The 26,906-nt window shown below is 39.3% G+C and overlaps 1 protein-coding gene across 10 annotated transcripts in view; it reads left to right on the forward strand.

Annotated features, from left to right (window-relative positions):
• The first annotated feature begins 361 nt into the window (after nt 1-361).
• CCDC149 (coiled-coil domain containing 149) overlaps nt 362-26,906 on the forward strand; it is a 51,439-nt gene continuing 24,894 nt past the window's right edge. For 4 of the 10 annotated variants that reach the window (XM_064418477.1, XM_064418478.1, XM_064418479.1 and 1 more), the window contains exons 1-5: nt 363-648; nt 8,848-9,009; nt 9,544-9,582; nt 20,451-20,558; nt 26,033-26,149. In XM_064418477.1, the coding sequence (XP_064274547.1) occupies nt 601-648; nt 8,848-9,009; nt 9,544-9,582; nt 20,451-20,558; nt 26,033-26,149 (474 nt within the window). In that variant the 5' untranslated portion in view covers nt 363-600. Of the gene's footprint in view, nt 649-7,841; nt 7,962-8,062; nt 8,190-8,847; nt 9,052-9,543; nt 9,583-15,806; nt 15,870-20,450; nt 20,559-26,032; nt 26,150-26,906 lie in introns of those variants that run through there. The other 6 variants (XM_064418475.1, XM_064418476.1, XM_064418481.1 and 3 more) reach the window with 5 other exon arrangements.

Consider the following 26,906-nt stretch of genomic DNA (forward strand, 5'->3'; position numbering starts at 1 on the left):
AACGTGAGGAGCTCATGGAGGAGCGTCTGTGCTAACCGGGAAATAAAGAATCCAGATCAAGTCATTAGGTTATTTACACCTCCGTGAACTGAGCAACAACGGAGATCTGTGCCCAAAGTGGGCAGTGTTCCACTATCACGTTTTGAGAAAGTGGATGCCTTGTCCTCCCTGTGGTTTACAATATACACCCAACACAAGTGAGTACATAATTTTGTTATACACGTATATAATACTAAAGCCTCCTTGATGCCGCTTCCCTCATGGACCAGTCCTCAGGGAAGTCTGGCTGCCCAGGGCCTGGCATGGCAGCAGTGCCGGGCTGTCATGCAGGAGGCGCACGTAAGGAGAGGAGGATCTTCTCCGGGACACGCACCCCGGGCGCTCCCGCAGAGCCCTCGGCAGGTGCCGCTCGGGCCCCACCGCTCTGCCCCGCGGCCCGGCCCCGCCGGCAGCTCGGCCGTGCGGCGAGCCGGTCCCGGCGGCGCTCGGGGGGCAGGGCGGGCCGGCAGAGCCGGCCGCAGTCCCCGCCTCTCCCGCGGGTTGCCCGGCGAAGGCCGGGCCGGGAGGAGCCGCTCACCGGCGCCGCGGCCCGCCGGAGCCATGAGCTCCCACCGCAGCGAGAGCGACTGGCAGGGGCTGCTGAGCGAGGTGAGGCGGCGGGGGGGCCGCGGGCCGGGGCGCCGGGCTGCGAGGACGAGCGGCGGGCGGGCCCGGCTGCTCCCCGCGCCTCGAGGGAATGCCGGGAGAGGGGCACAGCCGCCGTCAGGGCGCCCGGCCCAGCGGGCGGCAGCGGCTGGAGCTGTGCCGGTCCCTGTGGCCACGTCTGCCGCTGGCCCTGCCCTGCTCGGGCTGCGCCGCGGCCCTGCGCTGCTGCGGAGCACCGCAGGAAGGGCCTGCGAACCTCTCCGTGTGTTAACCGCCCTGGGGCTGCGGAGAGCAGCCCTAGGCGCTGCTGCTGCTGCTGTGGCTGGTTTGAAACCGCCGAGGATTCCCTGAGCTGCGGGGATGGCCGAGGCCTCGGGCCCGGAGGAGCAGAGCAGCGCAGCCCGGCTGCGGCACCGGCCTGGGTGACCGGGCTGCCCCTGTGCCGTGTGCTCTGTGTTCTCACTTCACTTGAATCACATATTAAAGGGTTTTGAGACCCATGGTGACATTTGTACTGTGGGAGAAAAGAATGTAATAGCGCCGTGTCCATGAGCCTCAACAGGTGGAGGATTTGCCAGTTACATGAATGGAAACTTTATTGTCCACTGCATCCCCATTAAAGCATCCACAGTGTTTACAGATACACATTTTCACATAGGGTGGGTTAGCAAACTCAAACCAACTTGAGGTCAGTATCATTTAAAAGAGTATTACTGAAGATAAATCTGTTTATTAGCCAAACTCATGAAGCAGGCTGGCATGCTGATTTTTACATTGCATTACTGTAAAAATAGTAATTTTATGCTTATAGCTAGCAGATAAAACTTTTGTGCAAATGGCATTGGCCTGGGTAAACCTGTCTGAGTCTACTGTCCTAGAGTATGATGCACACAGGGGAATTCCCTTTTTTTTCAGGAGGGCTTCGCCTCTATTATGTTAACTGAGTGTAAGGCCTAAAGCCCTGACCTGTAAAAAAGATATTTGAGTTTAGGGTGTTGAACCTGTTACTGCTCTTGGTGCTTTCAATGGGAGTTTGTATGGGCCCAGATCTGTGCTAGTGCAGCACATCCAGAATTGGAGACTGTCTGTGAATACAGTACTTCCAAAGACACAAAATGATCCAGGAGAAAGTGAAAAGTGCACTTTTAGTAGTATCCTGGTTGTGCAGTGTTAAATCTGACATGTCATTTACCAAATGGAGTTTTATTTGGGATAGGGGTGGTTTCAGATGGGAGGCAAATCATGAGGTGTGTTCAGAGGAAATGTTGCTATTCCTTGCTTTAAAATGTCATTTAGAATTACTTTGGAACTTTTTTACTTTTTATACAGTTAAACCTAAAAACTCTATCCTAAAATTGAACACCTACTTCAGTTTAGGGGCTTCTTAATTGTAGTAAAGTTTATTGACTGTGCTAACCTGCATTCTTGTAGATACTTAAACATATATATAATTTCTTTTTTTCAGGAAAAATTAGATGCATAGTGACTTATATTCCACCTTTCCTTCCTTTCCCTCTGTTTCCACAGCAGGCTTACAGCCTGTTGTTCTGGATGCTGTTAAGACACAGGTTTTCTTCTTTTGCCTTCCTCTTCCTTTGGCTGTTGCAATTCACTCCATGTGTTTTACCCATTAACTCCAAATCCTAATGGGTCTGTGACAAAGTGGCTCAGACTTCTGAAGTAACTTGTAATAAGGTTTTGAATTTACCATATCCCTCAGTGGTACAGATTTTCTCAAGGCCTCCTAGCTTCAGTGTCTTCTGGGTAATTTTCTTCCCCTGTGCATTTCATAAAAATCTTGAAATGCTTTCAAAATACAAGGTAGCACAGGCAAGAAAAGCTCTAAACAAACACTCTCCCATTGCAGGTGGTAGACAGTTAAAACTGACAGTTAAAATCTTGGTGTAAACGACCAGAAGCTGATGGGTTCAGACCTGTAGTCACATATGTTTTTATTTGCATAAGCCAAATCTTCCAGGTTTGAAAGATAGGAATAATTGAAATACTTGTCAAAGCAACTCTAACTTTTAAAACTGTGGTGCAACAGGTGTTAATAAAAGTGATAAGGATGTATGTTTGGTCCTTATGCACAAACACTTCCACATATAGCATTTATTTTTGTAGGTTGCCGTTTCATTTTTCATTAGAAAAGAAGAAATATTTTTGTCTGTTTCAGTCTTTTTCTATATTTACTCTTCTTTTTCCTTATGACTTTGGTTCTATTTCAGTGCTCTCTACTCTTTCACATATATTTCTCTGGTTTTATTATGCTCACCACTGACTTCTTGCTTGTTCTTTTGCCTCTGTATTTATGTATTTTTCCACTTACAGCCACGCGTATTTCAGGCCTAGTGTGCACCTGGTACTCTGAACAATCTGCACCACATGTACCTTGAGCATTCTTTAAACTAACTGAGTAGGGTGACGTAGGAGGAATACTGGGACAAAGCCAACTTAGCAAACACTGAAGGAGCATAAAAGAGTCATTATTTCCATTGATGATCTCACAGAGTGGATGCAGAAGAACTCACTTCAGGAGCAAGAATCTGCATTTTACCTGTTCTCCAGCTAATTTCATGTAGTGGTGATGGATATATGGATATATATATATGTATATCTAAAATATATACATATATGAAAGATTAATTGCTCTCTTGAGTTAACATGTAATTTTTCTGCTTGGACTCTTGGTTTTCATCTAACATTTATGTCACTCAGTGACCCACGTTCAGAGTATTTAAAAGTCAGTATAAAGTTGTAGGGTAAAGACTTGGTCAGTAACTGTTGATTTGACACAAGAGACTGAGCTGTAGCTAGAACTTTCTTGCTGGTGGCCCAAGTCCTCCATTAACCAGTGATCTTCATAAACCCCAAAATACTATCCCAAGAGTACATTCCATTCCTCATCCCCATCCCTGGAGTTGTTCAAGGCCAGTTTGGGTGGAAGTCCAAGCAACCTGGACTAGTTGAAGGTGTCCCTGCCCATGACAGAAGACTTGGAACTAGATGATCTTGAAGGTGCCTCAGATGTACCCAACTCTAGAATTAAATCCAATGTCAAAATGCTTCTCTTTCTTTTGTCACCTCCCACACATTAGAGTGTTTAGTGTGTGCTGTTTACAACTACTCATATGTGACTGTGCCTCCTACAAGTAGTTTGAAGAGATGTAATTTCCATTTAATTTTCATTCACAAGTGGCTATTTCTTGGTTATTGACTGTGTATGGTCTTTAGCAGCAGAGAGGGATGTGATATGTTTGTCTCTTGAGCTCCCTTGCCTAGTAATTTTCGACTTACCAAACTGTTGAGCAGTAGTTCTAGTTGAAATAGCTAGATTTCAACATGATTTCCAGACGTGAGTTCTGAAGAGATACCTACCCTGCTTGTAATTGGCAGAGCACACCTTTCCCATTGGTTGCACAACTTTTTATGCGGGCAGGAGTGAAGAGGAAGGAAAACTTGTGAGTTTTTTCACATTCATATTCTCTCTGTAACATTCTGTCATGTTTCCTTCTCAAACAAAGCATGAAATGTAATTCGCCAGACCTCTGTGAGGGGACCAACAGGCATTGGAGCCACTAGTTTAACAGTTTTTCTTAATGTGCAAAATGCAGGGGCTGTAGGGAAGAACAAAGCGGAGCAGATAATCTAAGGTCTCTGTTTGGTTGAGTTTGTATTGTAGTGACTTTGACATTTAGAAAGTGAAATGAAAATGCTGAAAGAGCTGGCACTGTGATTTACTGTGCTCCAAAATCCTCTGGAGCTGTGGGAGAGTGCTGTGAAGACCTGCATGCTGGACTTTTGGGCAGCAAAACAAGTGTTTGCTTTTCGTGTTTCCATGTTTCAGGTTGGACTAAGAGACTCGCAGGGGTGTTGTGAAACAAACAGAGAAATTAATAATGTTGTGTGATACACAGCATACAAAACTTCTGAGGGCTGGGCCACATTGCACAGTAATGTTAACTACTAAATTGTGGTATTCCTAAATGGCTGGTGAAGATGGTGTGGTGTAGCACTGCCATCAAGACAAGACATGGTGTTCTAAGGAGTTGCTTGTATCACTTCTATCATCAGCGAATGATACCAGCCTGCTTTGTGCTTCAGCAGCTGGAGAGAGCCAGTCAAGCAGGAGCTGGGCAGCAGGAAAAACAGAGTCGATACATTGGGATAAAACCAAGGTCACTGCATTATTTCAGGTTTTATCAGAGATAAATCACATCAGGAAGTGAATGGCAAGCAAATGGCCAGTAATTTCTCTAGGTCTGAGTGCTTGACTCTTTCAGATAAGTTAACAGTTTAATCTGAAGTCAAGGGGAGCAACATTATAGAAACACAGTCAACAACAATCAACAGTGAGATTGCAATGCATTTTGGGTCCCTTCAGTTTCTACAACAGAATTGTCTCCAAGACTACAGTCAGGAGAAATTTGATAAAACTTAAGGCAGTTTGGTAGCAGTAGGATCTCTTGTTAAAAGATGGTGAGTAGACTTCATGGTTTCTCAGAGAGCATGGTAGATGGTAGGTTTCAAGGCCCAATGTAATGTAGTAGCCCTTCAGTATTGAGGACACAAGGCCCTCAAGTGTCAAGAAAAGACAGAATATGATCCACACTGATTCCAAAACACAGACTGGAGATAGTATCTCTGCTTCTACTCTCAGAAAATTAGATGTTTTCCATGACTTTAATTGTCATTAAATACCAAAATATAGGCCAGTAATTGGTACAAATTAAAAAAAAAAAAAATCTGATAGGAATTCATTGTGTTTGTTGGTTTAAAAAAAAAAAAGTCTAAAACCTTGACTGTGTCCCAGCTTCATCAGATTATTAGACCATGTCTACAGCGTCATTAATGAGATCTACCCAGATTTGTGACTAAAAATAGCAATGGACAAATAGTAAGTGTTCGATGTAGAGGGTCACCTTGGAGCAGTTATACTCTCCTGTAATGTCAGTCTCTTTTTACTCAATTTCAGTAGTCATCTGGCTGTAAAGCAGTTCAGGCAGTAATGTAGGATGTCATATATATTCCTTTAATTATTATGTTCTTCCTTGTAGCAATTATAATTTACTTTATTGCAGATAACAGCACATTGGTAGATAAAAGCGACTAGACAGATCTGAAAAGTTGTACATTGTAACTTTTAGATTGAATGTATAGCAGCTGGTTCTCATTTAACTTTGCTTTTTGAATTAATAGATTATTTTGTACCAATAATTTAAAAAAAAACAAAAGACAGTAAGACTATTTCATAGTAACTATAGTGCATAACAGAATTCACTTGTCTCACTGATAAACAACACCTGAGATGTGGGTTTTACTTCAGTTGCAGGGAACAAAGTCTCTGCATGAGTGAAGGCCAGAAGCATCTACTGAATACTTTTTTTCAGATTGTTTGAAAAAATTTGCCTTATTGCTTTCATTGCTCCAAAACAACTTGTCACACTCCTATGTTCTTTTTGACAGCATACCAATTTTGTTGCACTTATTGTCTATATAAGGGAAATCGCTGATGGGACTCAATTATTTCCCTGACTAGATCCCATTTCTGGTATACAGCTGTTGGGTCATTTTATGGCCATTATTGCTACATTGTTTTTTAACATTCACAAACAAATATATTGAATAACATCTTTGGGGTCTGTCTTTGTGAAATTTGGTTTTCCTTCAATAATGGTAATGGCAACTGCAAACATAGCCCTGTTGAATAATCAAATTCTACAGAAATGCTCTGGCTTTATTGTTTCTTGTACCATAAGCCCATGGAAACAAATTAATATGTTATTACTGGTTTTATTCTATTTATTTGGGAAAGTCAGTATGTGTAAAAGGCAAAAATTACTTCAAAAAGTCTTTTATGTGGTCATTTTTGTAGTAAAATCCAAACAGTATATTGGGGAGAGATGCCAATATCATCAGTATATAGCTCGTCTAGTTAAAACAGATTTTAATCAAGGAGGCCATATTTATTCTTTTTCATTCAGACCCTGAACATTACTGTCCCCACAATCTGTTTATGGTTCATTATCCTCAGGCTAATAGGTAGTGGAGAATTCCCCAGCCCCTGCCGGTGCTGCTGTAAGAGGTGAAGCCTTCTTGTATGCTCTGAGTGTGTCCTTTGTAGAGGGCTGTGACTCATGGCAGAAGCAACATTTGTTTTCTGCTAGGTCCATATTTCCTGCTGGGTGAGTAGTGGGTTTACAGTGTAATCCACATGCTCTGGTTCACTCCTGACTCTCCTGTGTGGTTTCTCCCAGCAGCACTTGTGGCAGGGCTTGCAGGCACCTGCAGTACTGTGGGTGTAAAGGCAAGGTGTTTGGCTTCTTTCCATTCACATTGTGTGTGTGGGGTAGGGCTCTCCACTCCACACGGTGTTGGCTGGATGGGCCAGCTTCATTCTTCATGGGATTCTTCCTGGTAAAGGAACAGGACAGGCTGCTTGGTTCAGGGATTAGGCTTTTGGGTTGGGGTTTTTTAAGTGATTGTGAGGTTTGCTTTTAGTAATTTTTATTTGCAACTACTCTATCAGATTTTAAAATAATTTAGCAAAGGCTTGCTTTAGAATTACTTAGATAGGGGATGAAACAGAGGAAAAAAAGAAGAGAGATTGACAAATACTTCACTGTAAGGGAAGGAATTACTTTATCAAGTTTGAAGCAGTTTACTATAATCACTTACTGACAATATTAAAGTTTAGCTTCTCATACCTTTCAGTCCTTTATCAGGGGATTTGACATTTGTGTAAGGTATCAGTAAGGACATAAGTACATAGGTACACTTGCCTTTGTTGATGCCAAGGCATCATAATCCAGAAAATTTATGGCAGGATTTCAACTTCAGTATTGCCAGAAATAAAATTAATCCAAGGTGGAAGTGTCCTTTTTGAGGGTTCAAATCCTTCTTGGAACTGCTTTTCTCATTTCCTTCCCACTTTTTTGCAACTAAGCATTTACCATTTTTGGAAAAGGTTGTCTGTACTAATATACCAAACTCACTTTTTCCTTTCTCATTGATTTGAAACTGAGGTTAACAAAGTTAATTCCAAGCAAGTAGTACATACAAAGAATGATTTTTGTCCCAAAGAACAGCACTGACTTGAACAGTGTGGAAGTGATGATGTTGTTGCTTTATGCAAGAGCCCATAATGACAAAGTATTCTTGTCAGAGGATATAATGAAACTGTAAATTGTTTTCATGACTGCTGTGGTATTTGGTCTCTTGCAGATCACATTCAGAAAGTATTTAGAGCCACGCTGTATGTCAGTATCATCAGAAATGGAAATACATACTTTAGCATGAACAGTGTCAAGTGATGGGTAATAATCTGCTGATTGAACATCATGCTAAGTGAAAAAAGTTACCTGAAAGTTCTGATAGGTAACATTGAGGATGACATATATGTTACTCTTCCTTTCAGTGTGGAAAGGCAGTGAGGCAGATCAGACTAATGCAGAACAGCTAAGATTTGCAAGTTCTGCTTCACTTAGTGCATGACCCCTTCACATGAGAAATGATGGCTGCATGGGAAGGCTCATCTCTTTTAGGTGTGTTTGGCATTCCTGCATTATTTCCCTTTTTTTTGCCTCAAATGGGTATGTGCCTGTAGTATCACAGCATAATTAAGTTTCTTTTATGTGTGGTGTTAGGGCATCACACAGTAATTGTTTCATGGTCAAGGTAAATTTTGGATATCATTCGTACAGCCCCTTCTACTTGCTGTACGTAGTCCCATTTCAGTGTCCAGCTGGGAGGCTGAGCCCAGAGTACACTGCTGGTACTGGGGAGAAGGACAGCAGTGGGAAGTGAAGCAGGAACAATTGGTTGCTACCTGGGAGCTGGATATTGTGAACACGTGTAGAAAAGGGATTTTGCAAAAGCTTCTTCCTTCTAGCAGCCTTGTCAGGGCTGCTGGGCAAATTGCAAGGTTCCTCATGCTGTTGCATATAAGAAAAAGCATGAGAAACTCAAATTAGTAAATATTCTAAGTCACAGTGGTCAGGTGAACATGTGGCCTTACAGATGGATTTCAAGCTTTCTATATGAGATATCTTCCCCGTGATTGTAATTAATAAGTTGACTTGTGGCAGACTTTGCTCTTGTGCAGTCTTCCAGCATTTCACAGAAGACCTTGAGCCTCTTGTATTCAGTACTGGCTTGGGTAGAAATGGCTTGTTAATGTATGGGTTTTTTTCTCTTCTGCAGTATCTGGTGTGCAAAAGGAAGCTTGAAAGTAAAAAGGAGGCATTGCTCATCCTTTCCAAAGAGCTGGACACATGTCAACAAGAAAGAGACCAGTACAAACTTATGGCCAACCAGCTGCGGGAACGACACCAGTCTCTGAAAAAGAAGTATCGGGAGCTGATTGTAGGTTGTTCTTTATGAAGACTGTATAACTGGGGGACAAAGGTGAACCTCAAAAAAAATTGGAAAGAAGTCTATAATGGCTGCTGTAAAAATGTCTAGGTTCTTGTTTGCAGTAGTCTTGCAGTTGCACAGCCCTGATCATATTATTACTCATTTGTTCTGCAGTGATGAGGCAGTGCTTGTTATATAGGACACAGAAAAGCAGTGCATGCTCTGAGGAAATTAGTTTCAGTGATAATTCCATTTAAAAACTGACTGTGGTATTATTATTCCACAGCAACTTAATGTACCAGTATGAAAATTAATACAACACAAATTTGTAATGAACTGCTGTTCTAGTAATGTAAACAAATCTTCAACTTCAGAATTTTCTTTATGTTAAAGTTAGTATTACTGGTATTAATAAGCAGTATTTATTTTAAAAAATGATAACATTTTTGTTAAAATACATGTCCTACAATTAGATTCACAGAATTAATATAGTTTCTGGTTTAAAAAATAAGCTGCTGATAAAATATATCTTTTTATTTGTAGGATGGGGATCCATCACTTCCACCTGAAAAGAGGAAACAGGTAGGAATTTTTTTTCAGCTGATGTTTTATTTACCTTCTATGAAAGTACTTTGCAAAATAATAAAAATATTAATTAAGATATTTGGTAAAAAAGCAAGCATTTCTGAATATTGAAAAGCTCAGTCTTTAAATTGTGAAATTCTGCTTTTGTCTACACATTTCACTGTGAAATACCTGAACTATAGAATATATGGCTATTGCTTTCATGTTCACCTGAGTCTGAAATTGGTCAGTGTGCAGAGACTTGAGGTTATTCTCCTTTTTGTTTATTCTTCCATATTGAGTCCTAAAATAGATTTGTGACAGGACTTCTCGTATTTAAAAGTAAGCTGGGAATGCATTGTCTGCTTTCCATAATTGTTAATTTATTGTTGTGAGGGCTGTTTTCCATTAAGTATTCTCCCAGGCCACTTGACTCTATGAGTTAAAATGGTAAAACAATGATAATTGCATTTTATGGTTCCTATGAAAAACTTTTTGCCTGCTCACATGCATTTTTGTTCCTGGATATCTACATAGTGTGTCCCTGTTGTGGGATGTTGGTTGTCACATCTTAAAATTATCTTAATTTTTAGAGAAAAATGGCACCCAAAACTCAGTATGTGAGCAGGGAGATGATGACAACCTAAAAGAACAAAATTGTTGCTGTAATTGCTTGTTTTGGGAGTCTTTTAACTATGTTTAAAACATGGTTATTACATTCTGTTAATGGATCAGAAGTTTTACTCATAACCCTTTCCCTGAGAATTTGCATGTAGTTCTTGCTATTTGCTTAAAATTTTACGGCTTAGGATTTTAGTTGCTTTAAACTAAACTTCCAGAGGCAATATAATTACTCCTTCAGGCACTTAAACAAATAGCTGCCAAGAAGTCAGTGGCTCAGTGTAGAATCATTTAACTTCCTCATTATTTAGCATAATTTATTTGCAATTCTGTTATTTCAACAGAATTCTAATAAACCTTTATGACCAGTTACAAGTTTGTGCATTCTGAGTGTTGCTGAGGAACAGCCAGTTGAAAGAAAAAACCCAAAGCAGTGTATGGAAGATTTGCCATCCCATGGCCTTTCTAATTCATCTTTCAAAACAAATAAAACTGACAGTTGTTTCTAAAATACTTGCCAAATTCAGTCTAAATTCAGAAGCTGTGATCATATTAAGTTTTGGGAATTTGTCTTTTTGTCTTACCAGGGCAAGTGCCTCGAAAACCTTTAATAATCTACCCAGGAGTATATTTTTTTTTTTCCTGAGGAAGTTATGTATTCATGCTAGGTAGCAGTGAAAGAAAAAAATGGGGTTATTGATAGGTTGCCCCCTAGAACAATATATATGTTAGGTTGTACAGTAGTAGACTGCTAGTACTTCTTGAGTTTTTATTTTCTTGAGAAATGTGTCTGTAGCATACAAGGTGGATAACCTAGAGTACTTAGTGCAACCATTCTGAAGAGTATAGTTTTGTTTTGAGAAATGCATCAGAGAATAATAAAAGAAAGTTATGAATATTTTTCCATTATTACCATACATACATTTCTTAGCATTTTCTCACCTAAGAAAGAGTGAGGTGCTCTCTGGCTTTTGTGCTTCCTCCATTCCCTTTTTTCCTGGAACCCTAGATGCGTACTGGGAGAAGTTTGTGGCCTCAGTCACTTTATGAAAGGAGACCCTGATCCTCCAGTGAATTCTACACAACACAAAAGTGCATACTGTTTTCATGGTCAGAAATAAGATGAAAACACAATATGCTTAACAGTTTTCTATCTGTTGCATTTGTTTGCCACAACTGAGAAATTACTGCTTATTATTGAAATTCCAGTCTAGAACCTTAAATGTAATAGATGGGTTGGAATTGCTACTGTCTTCTCCTTCTTGTCTTCATTTTTCCCCTTTATTATCAATTATGTTTGGTGACTGCTTAAAATGTCTTGTTTTCCACCATGCCTTCTCATCCTGTTTTCCAGCACAGAATTTTCACGGTTTTTATGGAAATATCATGTAACCAGGCATTTTCTGTCAGCAAGCAGCCAACTCAAAATCTGGTTTTGTAAGATTGTTACTTAAAGGTATCTTACCATGCTGTGCTCTGTAGTGTTTTCCTGCTCAAAGCTGTGTTTGCATCTCAGATCTTTTCCAAATGAAACAATTCTATGATACTATGATTATTCTATCCAAAGATTGCTCTATATGTATCACATTCTGCCAACCAACAGAAGCAGAAAATGAGAAACGCTGCTACAGAAATCGCTGTTTCTACTGTAGATGTTTCACCATTAGTGTTGTTCACAGCTTGTGAGCTGTCAGTGCTTTCCTGGCTCCTCATGCTTATGTGGTTGAAGGTAGTTTTATGTCTTACGATGCCAGGTGTAGAGTAGTTTTTGGATAAGTAATGGAGGGGCAAAATGTTTCAGGACAATAGGAATTAGGAAGAGTGTGTTTTATGGTAAAATTAATTTACACATGTTTGTAATGGTTTAATCCCAGCCAGCAGCCAAGGCCCACACAGCCCCTCACTCACTGCCTTACCAGGGTGATCAGAGAGAGAATCACAAGTGTAAAAGCTACAGAACTTGTGGGTCAAGATAAAGACAGTTTTATAGGAAAAGTTGTAGCTTTATAGTTAAAGCAAAGCAAAACAAAACAGGGAATTTTTTCATGACTTCCGTGGGCAGGCATAGTGTTCACCCATCCCTGGGAGAGTAGGGCCCTTTCAAGCATAAAGGTGACTTGGAAAGACAAATGCCATCACTCCAAACACTGCCCACTCCCCCACCCCCTTTCCTCTTTCCTCTCTCTTCCCCCCACTTCCCCCCATCAATGAACATGATATCACGTGGCCTGGTCATGGTCCCTATAGTCAGTTTGGGTCACCTGTTCTGGCTTTGTCTCCTCCCAATCTCCTAGGTACCCCCAATTTCTTTGCCAGTACAAAAATCAGAAATGGTCTTGGCTTTGTGTAAATCCTTCTCAGCAAGAACAAGAACATCTCCATATTATCAGCCCTGTGTTTAGCTCAAATCTAAAGCATAGCCCCATATCAGCCACTGTGAAGAAAATTAACTCTACTCCAGCTGAAACCAGCACAGTGGTAAACAGTAGACACTCCCTGTTTTGAAAGACATGTTAAAATATTTCTCTGTATACATAGTGTCTGTTGAGCATCCTATATAAATAGAAATTCTACCATTCTACAGTTCTGCTATGATACGTATTCATGTGCATTAACTGTGATACAGGACATTTTAATGGAAGTTTACTAGGTATCTGTTGGCCAGGGTTGCTATGCTGGGAAACTTAAAGAAAAAAAACGTAGATTTGATTTCTAGCTTAATGTATACTGCTTGTTATTTTCATCTACATTGCTTAAATTTTCAGTATAGCTTCAGTGTGGGAGAAGCTTTGCCATTAAAATAACAAGTCAGTGAATCCTTCGACCTTCTATATGAAATGGAAGTTCTTGTCATACAAATGAGATCCTTTGAATAAACAAAGATGAAGTAAAGTGCTTGGTTAGAAAAAGAACTGTGTGGGGCCACAGTCCTAAATATGCTTTCCTTAATTTGGTCTCAGTGAGACCATTCAGTTGGAGATAGTGGGTTTGCACTGGTGCTGTGTGTCAAGAATAAAGTTGCAATGCATATGTCACTGGGGAGGTCTTGGATTTGTATTTTAAATGTATAAGGAATCAAATTAAATGGAACTGAATGCCACAAGACCACAGAAGAGTTAAGGTGGGAAGACACAGCTCTTGAGGTCAACCAGTCCAATCTTCTTGCTCAAACACAACCACTAGAGCAGGTTGCCATTTTTGGTATAGTTTCGATTCTCTGTGACTCCACAGCCTCTCTGGGCAACCTGTTCCAGTGTTTGAGTGCTTTCACAGATAAAAGGGTGAGGGGGCAAGCCCTTTCCTCAACTTCTTGCTGTCCTTTCTAAGGATCATGTATCCCTTCATCACAGCACTCCAGCTGTGTGAGCTATCCCACCGATTCTCCATGATCCCAGAGTTTGTAACCCTGTAACTGCACACAGTCTTCAAACTCCTCCTCTTTATTCCCCCTGCTGCATGTGTTAGAGTCCTTGGAGGGGCATTAGAGTGTGCTGGTTCTGTGGTACAGACTTAGAGCTTTCCTACAAGGCTGTTCTATGGTAGTCTCCTTCTGTATGTTCCTATGGTCAAAGGAATTATACTTCAGCTCAGTAGCTTTGTGAGTTGCTAAGTCCTTTCTCTTCCTATTATCCCAGTCTCTTGACTTGCCCACCCTATCCTAAGCTTTCTTATTCCCTCCCACATAATTTCAAGAGTAAAGCTCTCCTTTTGAAGTTCTTCAGCCTACTGGAAAAGGTACTTTTGCCTCATGTAGTCAAGAGGATCCTGTGTCTCCCAAGCAGCTGCTGAGCCTTAGAGAGGATTCCATGGTCACAGAACCATCTTTGAGGCTCCCAGTAACAAGTTCCATAACGTAATGATTATGTATTGCTAGTACAGAACACAGCTTGGTGGCTTATCTTCCTACTAACCAAAAAGGCCCACCAGAGAACCTGAAGGTCACGGCCCTTAGTGCTGTTACAGTTATCCATGGATATCCCAAGGTGATTCATTCAGACCAAGATTCTGACTGCTTCAAGGGCTCTTGGTATCACAGCAGCATGGTATCCACTCACTGAGATGTTGGTCAGACAGCTTGTCTCCTGCTAATGAATATGTCTGTGGGCATGACTTTTTTGGGCAGGCATAACATCAGAAAGACCAGAGGTTCCAGACAGGGTTGTGCTGTGACATACCACAAATTGATCCATTTGGATCCATTTCATTTCCGGCTTCTAGCTCAATGTACTCAGCTATCACAATTCACTTCTGAAGCAAACTTCAGGGATTACCTTATGACTGTTCATGACATGATCATACATAGTGACTAATGTGGCTATTTCTTGTAAATTAATGAATTCACTAAGTTTTGCTAGCCTTGTGTTAAGGTGCAAAAGCTGCATTCAGAGTCCTAGGAGATAAAATCTGTGGATAAAATACATTACAGGGTAAGGAATAATTTTGTATTTATCTCACAGTGTTGCTGTGAATATTAATGTGATTTTCTCCTCTCTACAAGGGGTTTGAAGATGAAAAACATTATACATGTGCCAAATGTGGACTGGTGCACTTTGCTTTGGTTTGTAGGTGCATGAGGTAGCAGTTGGGAAACAGTGACATTGTTTGTCCTTGCAACACATAGAAAGCAATATTCCCATGGATTTCAAAATGTCCCAGCTCCAAGAGCATAGCCAGTTGAGGGATTTTTGTTTCTGGACACAGAAATCTTCCATTGCATTGGTCAGAGCAGGTGGTAGTATGTAAAACCTAGAACTTGTTAGCCACACTAGGAGTCATGCTTTGTGAAGTGACACTGTTGTTTCTTCAACAAATAGGTTTTGCACTAACACAGAATCATAGAATAATTTCAATTGCAAAAGATGTCTAAGATCGTCGAGTCTAACCATTAACCTTATGCTGCCAAGTCCACCAGTGAAGTCTAGGAGAGAAGAAATGCACATTCTCTCTATATATCACATATAGATGTGATAGTCCCTCAGGTCTGATGTGTACTGCAACTTCTTCTCTGGTTGCTGTATCTTACCTTAATGGAATAGAGCAATACTTGTGCACACCTCTGCACCTGAGTACTCTCAATAAACATTCCATCAACAACACTCAAAATGTGTAAGGGATTTTGATTATTTTTGTGCATTATCTCAAAGTTTAAGATACCTTCAGGAGTTCAGAATATTTAGGAGAGGATTTTCTTGTTCTCTTGTTCTATGTCAAGTGACTGCTTGACAAAGCTTTGATTTTTGATGTTGTTTTTCAGCATGAAAATACAACCCATATTAAGTGTATTTTGGTTTGTATACCCAGGATCTGTAATTTTAAAAGTCTTCTCTGTTTTTTCATCTTGAAGAGAAAAATACAATTTGGGATTTTATTGCAAGGAAGCTAGTGCTAAGGGCAGTCATCAGTTCCCATATCTTGGAATGAACAGTGGTAGTTGGTAAGTAAAACAGGTTTTTCTGTATTAATTCAGCCACTGCAATCATATGAATTCATTGGAGGAGAAACCGCACTTAAATTTGTGATCAGTCACACCCATCAAGTGTGCTGAATGTTTTCTCAAACCTTTTTCTGTCAGACCTGTAATTCAGTGTTCTTCTTTGTTTGAAGGTGTGGCTGAAACAAACATAAAAGACTGTCAATTGCAATATAGGAATGTTTGTATTTAAAAATACTTCTAAACTGTAAAGGTATGTTGGAAGTTTCTCCCTCTTCCCTCTTGCCATATTACTTTTTCAGGGAGTACTCTAAAGGCAAAAAGTTACTTTTTTTTTTTAATTCCCTTTTTTTAAGTGTTGGATAAGATTTATGTGTAAAAGAATTGAGAGCTGTATTAAAGACTGTTACTATCCATCATTTTTAAAGTGCTGTGAAGAAAAGTAACGCTGTGTGTATGTGTAGCTAGATTTGCAAAATTATTAAAGGAGCCAAACTCCAGTGCAGTGCATAATGCCAGGGATGACTATTTGGAGTTTTTTTCTCATCAGGCCATTGGTCACTAGTGAGCAAAGATCTGTTGCTGTCTGACAGGTATTTACTGGCTTATGTTAATAAGTATTTATAGATATTTATGTCAGTATTTTTTGATGCTCATCTGTAGCTAAAAGTGAAGTTCTTTTCTACCTTTTGTCCCAAAAATATGTTCTTGCAAATTTTAACAAAGCCTAAGTGGAAAAGGAGGAGGTCTGTAATGCCGTCCCATTGAATCTTTGTCTCTCTGGTCTGTTCTGATCTATCATGCTTTTTTTCATTTATGTAATAAAGGTAGGCACTTCCCACTTGGCACTCTCAGAGCCATCTTTTTCTCATTTCTTCTTAGCTTCTGATGGGGTTGTTGGCTGTGGTTGCACTTGCATGTGGTCAGAGGAAAAACAATATTGGGACAGTGTATTATGTCTAGCACTGCAGTTGGGGTTTAGACAGTGCTCAAATCACGCTCCACTGGGAAAGTGGTTGGGCACTTGGGCAGGCTTCCCTGGGAAGTGGCCACAGCACCCAGCCTGCCAGAGTTCAGGCAGGATCTGCACAGCACTCTAAGTACGTGGCTTCCTTCTGGGACAGTCCTGTGAGGCAGAGGCAGTTTGACTTGGTGATCATTATGAATCCCTTCCAGCTATTCTTTGAGTCTATGATACATACAAGCTTCCCATAACAGAGGCATATAAAACAAATAGCTTGTCGTGCTGCAGAGGCTCCAGAGAACCTGCCAGAAACAGAATGTGGCTAGAGCTCTGGAAGCTGGTCTGACACTGGCCAGCTACCGAGATGGGGCTGAAGCAATACTTGTTATTTTGTATTAGAAACAACTGCACTGAGAGCAGGGTAGGAGAAACAGTTTCCACTGCTATAAGTTGTTGCAGAGGGAAGACAGGATAAGGCAGCAGAAAGGTACCTCGGCATCTTTCTCTTCTTTATTCAGGGCTCAGAAACCTCTCTTCATCGGTATTTTAGAGTTAGTTTTGTGTAGTGTGAATGAAAGAAGTAAAGCATTATTTACTTCTTTCATTCACAGTTCCAGGAGTCTTTTTAAGGCTTCACCTAAAAGCAAAAAAAACTCTCAAAGAAATTGATTTTAGAGAAGCTGAATTTGGCTAATTTACAGGGAGTTGTTCTCTGTTGCATGGGAAAATAATATGAGCTTTATTGTCTGTTGAAGTAACTAATCTTGGATTTCTGAGTGAATTCTATGTTTGTTCTATGAATATGGAAAGAAGTTGCCAAATGGAAAAATGAATTGCCATTTCTCCTTTTTCCTCAAAAAATATGTGCTTGCAGGTTCACTAAGGCAGTCCTCCATTGTTAGTTTTATCGTCTTTCAAGCATATGGTATGTTTTTCTATCTATGCCAAAGAAATGGTACCACGTCCAGGTATCAATCAATATATCTTCTTGGCTGGCTGTCCTTAAGCCTCATAGAGCACTTTGGAAAATCAAATATTTCTCTATCTATCCCTATTTAACCAAGTGCTTTAATGAGGTCTTGCCAAAACCTTTGAAACTCGTGACAGTCTAAATTATACATTGTATGGAACCTCTAAGCCAGGGAAATGAGTAATTGCTGGAGACTACTTCTGTGACATAGCTTGGTTGTTTCAGTTTAATAGAAGTACAATACAAGGCTTGCAGGAAGGAGCAAATCTATACTTAGCTCATTGTAATGCTCTTGGCATGGTCAAACAAAGCTGGTTTATTTTGGTGTCTAAAAGTCTTTGTTTCAAGTTTCTTCCAAAACCTGTGTCGTGAGTATAAAGGTTTTTGTCACGTTAAGTCATTTATATGACTGACAAATAAAATTCAGCATAGAATTGCAACCCCAGAGAAATGGTTTTAAAGGAAATAAATCTGAGCAGGAAGATTTAGTATAGGCATGGTAATGCCTTTCCTGCCGTTACTGTGAGCCAGGTTTTAACTACAGACTGCTGAAATCCTGGTGTTACGGTTGTAAACACTGATTAGTGAGATTGAGTTCTTTCCAGGTGTTGAAATTACATGTGCTATTGCAGCGTTAAGAGTTGTGCCAATTCATCATAAAAAGGAGCTTTATAAATAGAGGTGTTTCAGAGAGGTTTGTGCAAATCATATTCCTTTTAACTAACACAGTTTTTATTGAAAGTCAACTTTGTTTAAAAAAATAAAAAATTCCATCTAAGCAGTAGCCATAGATACTTCAGTGTAAATACAATTTTCTGCAAACATGGGTTCTTTGTTTTCTTTCTTTTAAATGGCCATTAAGAAGTACTTTTCAAAACCACTGATTGAATGTGTTCTGAAGCTCCTTGATTCATTCATCCTGTGAATGACTATTACTATTTATTTAAGAGGTAGGAAAAAGATCCATCCACCAAAGCATACATGAGGAATCTTTTGTATTGCTTGAATGGTTGTTGTCTTGAAAATAAAATCAGAAGCAGCTTAATTTTAGTCCTGTATTGGCTATAAATTGGCTATTTATAGGGGTTCTTTTGCTGTTACATTCTTCCCCCAAATTATTTATTGCAGTCCTCAGGTTTGTCAGTAGTTTTAAAAATGCTTTAATCCCTTCCAAAATTGTGTGAAATTTACCTTACTTTCTTCTGAACTTTTGGTCTCAAAGCAACAGAAGTACAGAAGCTGTAGCAATGACTTAGGCTTCTTGTTGATCAAGTAGGATGCTGTCAGTTTCTTGAGTTATTTTTCCTGTTTAAAAGTTTGAAGCTGCTATCAATTTAGACCAATTGGAATTTGGAGTTATCTTCTTCAATGGTAATGTACAAAAGTTCTACTTGATGTTAGCTTAATAGTCTAATCCTGTAAATGGTCATATGCATGCACAGCTATGTTCACGTTACTATTCATTTTCATACATTCCTCTTACTAGTTCTCTTAAATGTAAAGCAGGACCTGTAGAAATAGCAGTTGTTAGTGAACAAGGAGCAAGATTGCAGTAATGGCTATCAGATACCTTGTTGATTTGTGTGAGTTGTAAAGATAAAATTCATGAAAACTTCCTATGAGACTCAAGTGGTAGTAGAATCACTGGGTAAAAGAGTCAGATTGAAAAAGAGAGATGTCAGAATAGAGGAATTGAGGATTTGAAAGAGAAGCACAGCAGGTAGGGAATCTAAAACTAAACCTAAAATATCAAAAGAGAACTAGGAACAGTCACGTGATGAATTGCCATCAGTTAATGCATTGGCCTCAAATCCAGGGCATATGTGTAAGTGTGGCTCAGAGATACTGACTCTGATACATGAGGCTTTACTAAGTCATATTAGCAGATCCAAAAAATTCTTTTTGAATTTGTTTTCATACTCTTGAGATTTATGGCAATGGATGACACGCCAAGTTGTCCATAGGCAATGTCTTGAAAGGTTGCACCTTATCCACTATGATTCTAACTCTCTTAGAAAAAGCTGTCATTGGTAGGCTTTTCCTGTGTTGAGTTGATGTTTGTGTATTCATGAGACATTTTTAGGGTAAAAATGGAATAAATTTACCTGCAGTATTTGCTCATTTTCAGATAGCATACATAGGAAAAGAGCAAATTGCATTTATTTTTTGTCAGTGATCAAACTGATGTAATTAAATGGTAAGATCATAAAGCAGACTGCTTGCCCTGCTAACTTAGTAGGTTAATGTGAATGACTGCATTTAACTTGAATTATTGGGTGGGGAGCAGAGTGTTTGGGTTTTAAACTCCAGCTTTCACCTCTGTTTTTCCAGAATCTAGGTGATGCCTAACAACAAACATCAGGTCATATTTGAAGTTTTGCAGTAGTAGATATCCATGGTATAGCTCCATACAGGGTCAGGGATTTTGGCTGACAGCCTCTTTACTGGCTGGAAATCTGCTCTAGATGTTATTAAGGACTTTCATTGTATCATAATTCTTTCTCAGCTGTGCCTTTTGTCTAATTATATGCAAGTTTAAAACTATTATTTTGGCAGCTTTGTATAAATATTGTCAAAGTATTCTGGATTTAATTCTTCTTACCAGCCATGATACTGGAACTAGCATAAATGTTTTCACTTTGTCTCATTTGGGGTTTGTGTGCTGTTCTGGGAGTCTGTATGTGCTCATGCTGTATGTATTTTCTACTATATAGAAAGATAAAGGAGCCCAGGTGACTTTTCTTGTTATCTCTCTGATGAAGCATGAAGTCTGGGTACCACCAACAATAAAAGTAAAGATTGTTGGTGGATAAGGAGTAATTCAAGGGTTTTTTTTCAAGCACTACTTACACTTCTCTCCACAGACACTGACTTCTGACTGATGTTTACTATTTTTCTAGGCAAATCTTGCTCAACTACTGAGTGAGGCTCAAGATCGAAATAAACATCTTGGAGAAGAGATTGGAGAGCTTCAACAGAGACTGGGAGAAGTACAAGGAGACAATAAGGTATTGCAAACTGCCAGTAAATGGCATGGAATGCGTAAACTGGGCTAGAGTTTTGTCTTTACTTTTTAAGAAAACAAATAAAATAATGTGTTGCAGAACTTTAATTTTAGAATACTTTAATTGCAAGAGTGCTTAGAACAGTGAAACTACAGAAGCTGTAAAGGATACCAGTAAGTGCATCTTACTATGTATTATGTATTATGCTCTGTTGTCCTTAACTATGTATTTTGTATTTAGCCTTGCTTTAATGCTCTCAGACTTTCTATGTTCCTTTCTTTAAAAAGAAAAAAACACAACCCATATTTTATTACTGGTCTTTCCTCTTACATGTAAGTACAGATAAGCATGTTTTCTACATGTGATAATTTCCAGGTTTTTGTACTGAACTGCAAAATTTTAGTAGATGACGAAGGAGCATAATTTTTCCGTTAAAAAATATGGAGTAGTTGACCAGAAACGTGTATAGTGAGCTTTCTATTAAGGCCTCATCCCATTACCCTTACATAACCAATTTATTTCATTGCTAAATTTAGCAAGTTATGTGGAACATTGCTTAAAATCTGCCATTTGGTATTAATCAAACTCCTGTTGTCTCCATTAATTGAAATATTTAAACTCAAGCCAAATGTGTGTAACATTCACAGCTGGAGCTTTATGCGAAAGTACATTCAGAGATCAAACTAGTGAGAGGTTGAATTGGAGAGTTGAGGTGGTTAGCAAAGTAAAAAATTGAAACAAATAATTATAACTTCCCTCCCTCAACTACAGTTTTTAAATTATGGCATTTTAAAATTTGAATAAAAATGACATGTCTTTAATTATTCAGATGAGGTTTGTCTTTTTCCATTTAAGTTTATTTTATTTATTTTCTTTTAAACATAAGTATATTATGATAATGCAAGTTTTTTCACTGTTTGTCACAAAGACCTCCCTTCAAGGTGGTCAGAGACCTGGGAAAGGTTCAAGTGAAACCTGAATTTGTAATATGCATAGCATTCAGCATGACTTGCTCAACTCTTTAAAGACCAGATTTTCCACTGTTTATTTTCATTTGCATTTTACTGTTTGAACTGTATTACAGTGTAGAAGTCAGTGCCTTTCAATTCTCCAGTACCAAGATTATGCCACACAGCCTTTCCCAATCCAGTCCTAAATAGATAGCAAGGGTTTGTAAGTGCAAACAGAAAACAAAGGTAGGAAAACTACAACACGTTTAAATATCAAGATTATGTACCTCTTGTAGTTCCTTATGAAAGTATATGATCTTGGTAACACAGAGCCTCCTTCTTTGTGCATGAACTGGCACTGTTTAGGTTCATCTTTGTGGGTTAACATGGTATTAGCTAGTTATCTTTGTGACATCTGTATTCTCAGCTTGAATTTAAATTCATGATCCTCAAAATGAATGGAAAATTACAAAAGGGGTTATTCTGCCCAGTGTGCCTTTCTCTGAAAGGTGCAAAATAGTGCATCACTAAATACAGAGTGGGAGGAAAGAGCTGCATCAGACACAGATTAATTTAGACTAGGATTTTCATTTTTGGAACACATTCTTCACTCTCCAAGTAAATGAGAAATAGAGCTTATTTTAGAGTCAGGTTGCTGGTTTTCAAAATGCCTAAAAAAGCATTGCCATCTCTCTGAGGGATTTAACACTCTCCTCCTGTGTCAGATTTCTCTCCCTACAAGCTTCAGTGATAAAATTCTAGGCTTGTTCACAAAGCCATTCTCTTCTGCTCATCAATTCTTCTGTACTGGCAGCTGGGCTACCTCAGGCACTGGAGTCCAGATAATGCATGGTATATACAAAAACAAAAAAAACATAATAATTTGCTTGTTCTTACATTTTTCCCCTGCATTGTTCTCACTGCTTTTTCCAAAGTGAGGGAGGGCATCCTGCCCAGCTGGTCTACGTCAGCCTTACTTCTGGCAAGAGATGAACAAACAGCTGCTTTTGCAGCAAGTGAAGCTGCTTATGGATGAACAATTCTGCCTATGTCTGAGCAGGGGTGACTCATGCAGGCTTTGTCACTGAGTGGCAAGAGCTTTGCAGGACCAAAAAAGAAAAAAAACCCCCTCTTTAAATATCACACATTAGTTCTATTGATAAAGAAATGTTTTGATGGCTTGGCTTGTTTTTCACCACTTTAATGTTTGCTACAAGTAGGATACAGTCACTTGGATTAGCAAGAAAACCTTGAACCGGAGATATTTTACTTGTTGAAATCATGTTAAACACGTCATCAGGCAATAAAAAATTACTTTGAATTTGGTTTAGCTGGAATAATTTTTTCCTCTTATTTCAAGCAGAATTCTGTTGGCACAAATAATAAAATTTCTTCAGACAGTCTCTGGAAGGATTTGTTGCTGCAGTTTGAAAAATACAGCAATAGTTATACTGCAGCATTCCAGTGACAGATATCTAAGGCTATTTATTTTTATGATTGATCACAATCTCACAAATTCTGACACATGAGAACTCTTCTATCTTTATGGTAGTTATTTGTAAATCTTTTTTCCTTCCTAATGTTTTGGCAATAATGCTTGAAAACAATTACTAAAACATAGAAGGAGATAGTTAAAAAATCTAATTCTCTCATGTGAAAGGGTAAAAAGGAAAGCTTAAGAGAAACTGGAGACTTCTGCAAGACAGGATGACTCAGTTGCCTTTACCTGAACCCCCACCCACGCAAAAAATTGCTTTTGTAAGCTGCCAAGAGCAGTGCTGAGCAAGAGGAAGGTGCATGGGGAACAATGGCTGCGGTGTTACTGTCAGCTCCTTATTGCAGGCAGACGAACATTCCTGCAGCAACAGGGAGAAGAGTTAAATGGGGCGTGTGTGTTTTGGCAGAACTGGGACTTCAGGTAGCATATTTGTGAGTTCTGGTCCACATTTTAAGATTTTGTAAGAGATCATGGTGAAGACAATTGCTGTCAATGTGGCTAAACATGATGGTTTCTGCTTTCCATGAAGAATTGGTTGTGCTTGTTTCCCTTTTCTTTCTGCATGTTTTATTAATAATCAGGAGTGTCCAACTTTGGTGCAGGCATTGTCTATGGACTCCTAGCCTGCACAGCACCTATCCCAGTGATGCTGGTTTTAGGCATTGTGGGGCTGGTACAGTGTTGCTACTTTGTAAATAATTATCATGGCTGAAAGTGATGTAAAAAGAAGCTGTGATATTAAAATAAAAAGATGGTGGTTGCAGAAGTGGATTATTTTGGTTAACAGTTTATAGGTTCTTAACAAACAGGAGTTTTCTCTGGGAAGATGCCATTAATTTAAATCCATTCAGCTGTGAATGCTGTTCGCTGAATCCTGAGGGGTAATGTTAACCTAAATGAAGTTGAGTGGTCTTTCCCTCAGTGATTTCTGAATGACAGAAACAAAAATACCAGCAGCTAGAGGGCAGGTGTATAAAGTTTATAACAAACCATTAATATATAGAATAAACCCTTAAACCTGTGGCATTACAGTGTCTCTTTGGGTCACAGCATTTTGAGGGAAGAATTTTATAGCAGGTGGTGCTGCCTCATGAGACTTTCACAATGCAGAATTAAACTACTTGGCCTGTTCTGCCCTGTCAACTCTCTGATTGGCCAACTGTCTGGAAGAAGCACTCTGTTGTTTTATGGATTGATATTTTACTGTATTTTGTGTATGCTAATAATGCTGATTTTACTGGATCAATTTGTATTTTTGAAGCATTCTTTTCATAAGACTTCATGGTTTTGGGGGTTTTTTTGCCTCAAAATTGGTAGTAAATAAAGAGTTCTTTTTCTGACAGACTGTTTGACCTTGCAAGTTCTAATTGCTTGCAGTTATATATTATGCCTCACCCCCTCCTGGGCTGGAGGAGAGTTGTTCATAGTGCGTAAGTGACAGCTTTGGTCCAGTTCCCAGCCTGGTGCCAAGCATTACACAGAAGTTTTGCTCTGCTGCAGGAATTGGAGACATTAATAAAGTGAGATTCCTCTTTCCATTTCCATTTTTTTTAACAAGACTGAAACCTCAAAATGTTACTACATTTGTTTTGTATGGTCTTTGTCACTAGAGAGAGATTCTAGAAATTAAATTAATTTTTCTGAATTAAATGACATGACCACACCTTTTGTTCATCAGCACTGTAGCATTTAAAACAATCCAATAGCTATGAAGCCATTCTGGGGTTTGCTAGTTGCCTTTTTTACTTGTTTTGATAAAGAAATTAATAGGAGTTATATCTTTTAGTATCCTCTCAGCCTTACTAACTATGCAGTACTTTGCACTTCACCTGTGGGATAGTGAAATATAGTTTGCCAAAACCAGTTACTTTTGCAGCCACAGCTTCCCCTGAACAAGTGAAGTTCTTATCAGCACACATTGTACTAGCTTCAGTGACTTGCACCGAACTGGAGCTGAAATAAGCAGGGAGGATGATTTTGGTAGTCTGTCTTGCATCAGCAGGATTTTAATTGGCACATTGTAGCTATGGTGACTGGCATCCCATAAATACCAAAGATAGATTTTAATGTACAATCTTCTACTTCAGAAGATTGATTTTTTTTCCCTAACACTGCAATATAATGATGTGCATTAATTCCTTGGGGCAGTCAAAGATACAGGGAAAGTTAGGCTGGTTATTGTGGTGGGTTTCCCTGGTCTCTGTGGAGCTCCTAAAGATGAGGCCTAGTTGTACTGAGTATAAACAACTGTAAATGCTGAATGCCTTATAGATTGGTATTTAATACTCCATGGTCCTTGAAAGGTTGTTGCATTTTGCTTTGGATATTGAATGTATTGAATGTAAATGTGTATTAATTCAAATCAGACTATTTTCAGAAGCCACGAGCTCAGATTAGCTAGCTTGAGAATTATGGCTGAATCTCTTTGTTGTTGGCCCTTTTTTTTTTTTTGCTTTTGACATGAATTAGCTTATATGAGTAGATTAAAAAATAGTGCATAAGCAAATGTATTAGCCACTGTTAATACAAATTCTGCAGTGATGTAGCACAGGGAGGGTTTTAAGTAGTGTCAGTAAAATAAAGCTGGACAAGCCACTTTGTTCATTTTTATTAACTAAAGAAAGACTTCTCTGCTGCAGAGAATTTTAATATTTACATATTTACAAAGAGGCTTTCTCATAATTCTCTAGTTTCAGTCTCAGTGGATTTAGCAGATTTTCCTGTCACTCCTAAAAAACATTGACCACATGTCTGTGTTTTCATTCTTTCATAATTTGTATACTCTGATGACTGTTGTTGCAGGGTCTGACTGAATTCCTGTGGATGCTTTGACTGTTGAACAGGATTTTTTCACTAAAAACTGGATTTGAGCCTCAGCTCAGAAGCCTCCCTCTGATTTAAATAATAGCAGATGTTTGGCCTGGAAGAGCTGAAATATAAAGCTGACAGCTTTACTCTTTCTAATACAAATATACTCTGCTGCTACACCCTATGTTTTCTTACTTACCCAATTGTTTTTGTCATGGCAGCTCCTTCGAATGACCATAGCAAAGCAAAGACTGGGAGATGATGAAGTTGGGGCTCGCCACTTTGCAGCACATGAGCGGGAGGACCTCGTTCAACAGTTGGAGAAGGCTCGAGAACAGGTGATAATTAAATTGTAGTAATAAGTAAATAATTTCTGTTCTCTTTGAAGGGCTGATTGATGTTGGAAGTAATGGTTAGAGTGAATTCCTCATCTCTGGAATTTTTTGTCTAGATTATTGATTCTCCTTTTCTTTTTAATGTCCAGCACCAACTTGTGACAATTGGATATTGTCAATGAATGTCAATAAAAGGTACCCTTTAGTGAAGGCTCTTACAAGTATTCAGCAGAGTGTACAGTGGCTGATGTACCTCCTAAAGATACCCTCTGAATCTAATTTTGTGCAGAAGTGTTGTTAGTGTCCTCTTCCTCCTGCCTCCAAGCTATTTCTTCTCCTCTTCTGAAAAATTCTCACATCAGACCTATTTCTCTTCCTTAAGTCTGTAGGAATGCTCTTTGCCATGCAGCATCAGACCTTTTCTGTAACACTGATACCTAAATTTCTGGACAATTTTGCGGCTCTGCATTCTCAGTTTTTCCCACACTTATTCCTACCAGTGTCAGTTCCAACATGAATGAGCCATTCTGTGATCCAGGAATTTCTAGTTTTTCAGTCTTCCCTCAATTGCAGCACCACTGTACCTTACTGGAAAGGCTGTTGGTCTTCTTTCTGTGTGATCCTCCCTGCTAACTCTGTTACCAAGCTTACGTTCTTTCTGTTTGTCACTCAGCCTCTTTTAAATGGTGGTCTGTTGTCCTTCTTGGCTTATCCATGTTTTGTAGGGTGTGGGTGCAGACTTCTGCTGAATTTTCTCACA

Source organism: Passer domesticus, chromosome 4 (assembly GCF_036417665.1).
Source record: "Passer domesticus isolate bPasDom1 chromosome 4, bPasDom1.hap1, whole genome shotgun sequence".
Lineage (NCBI taxonomy): Eukaryota > Metazoa > Chordata > Aves > Passeriformes > Passeridae > Passer > Passer domesticus.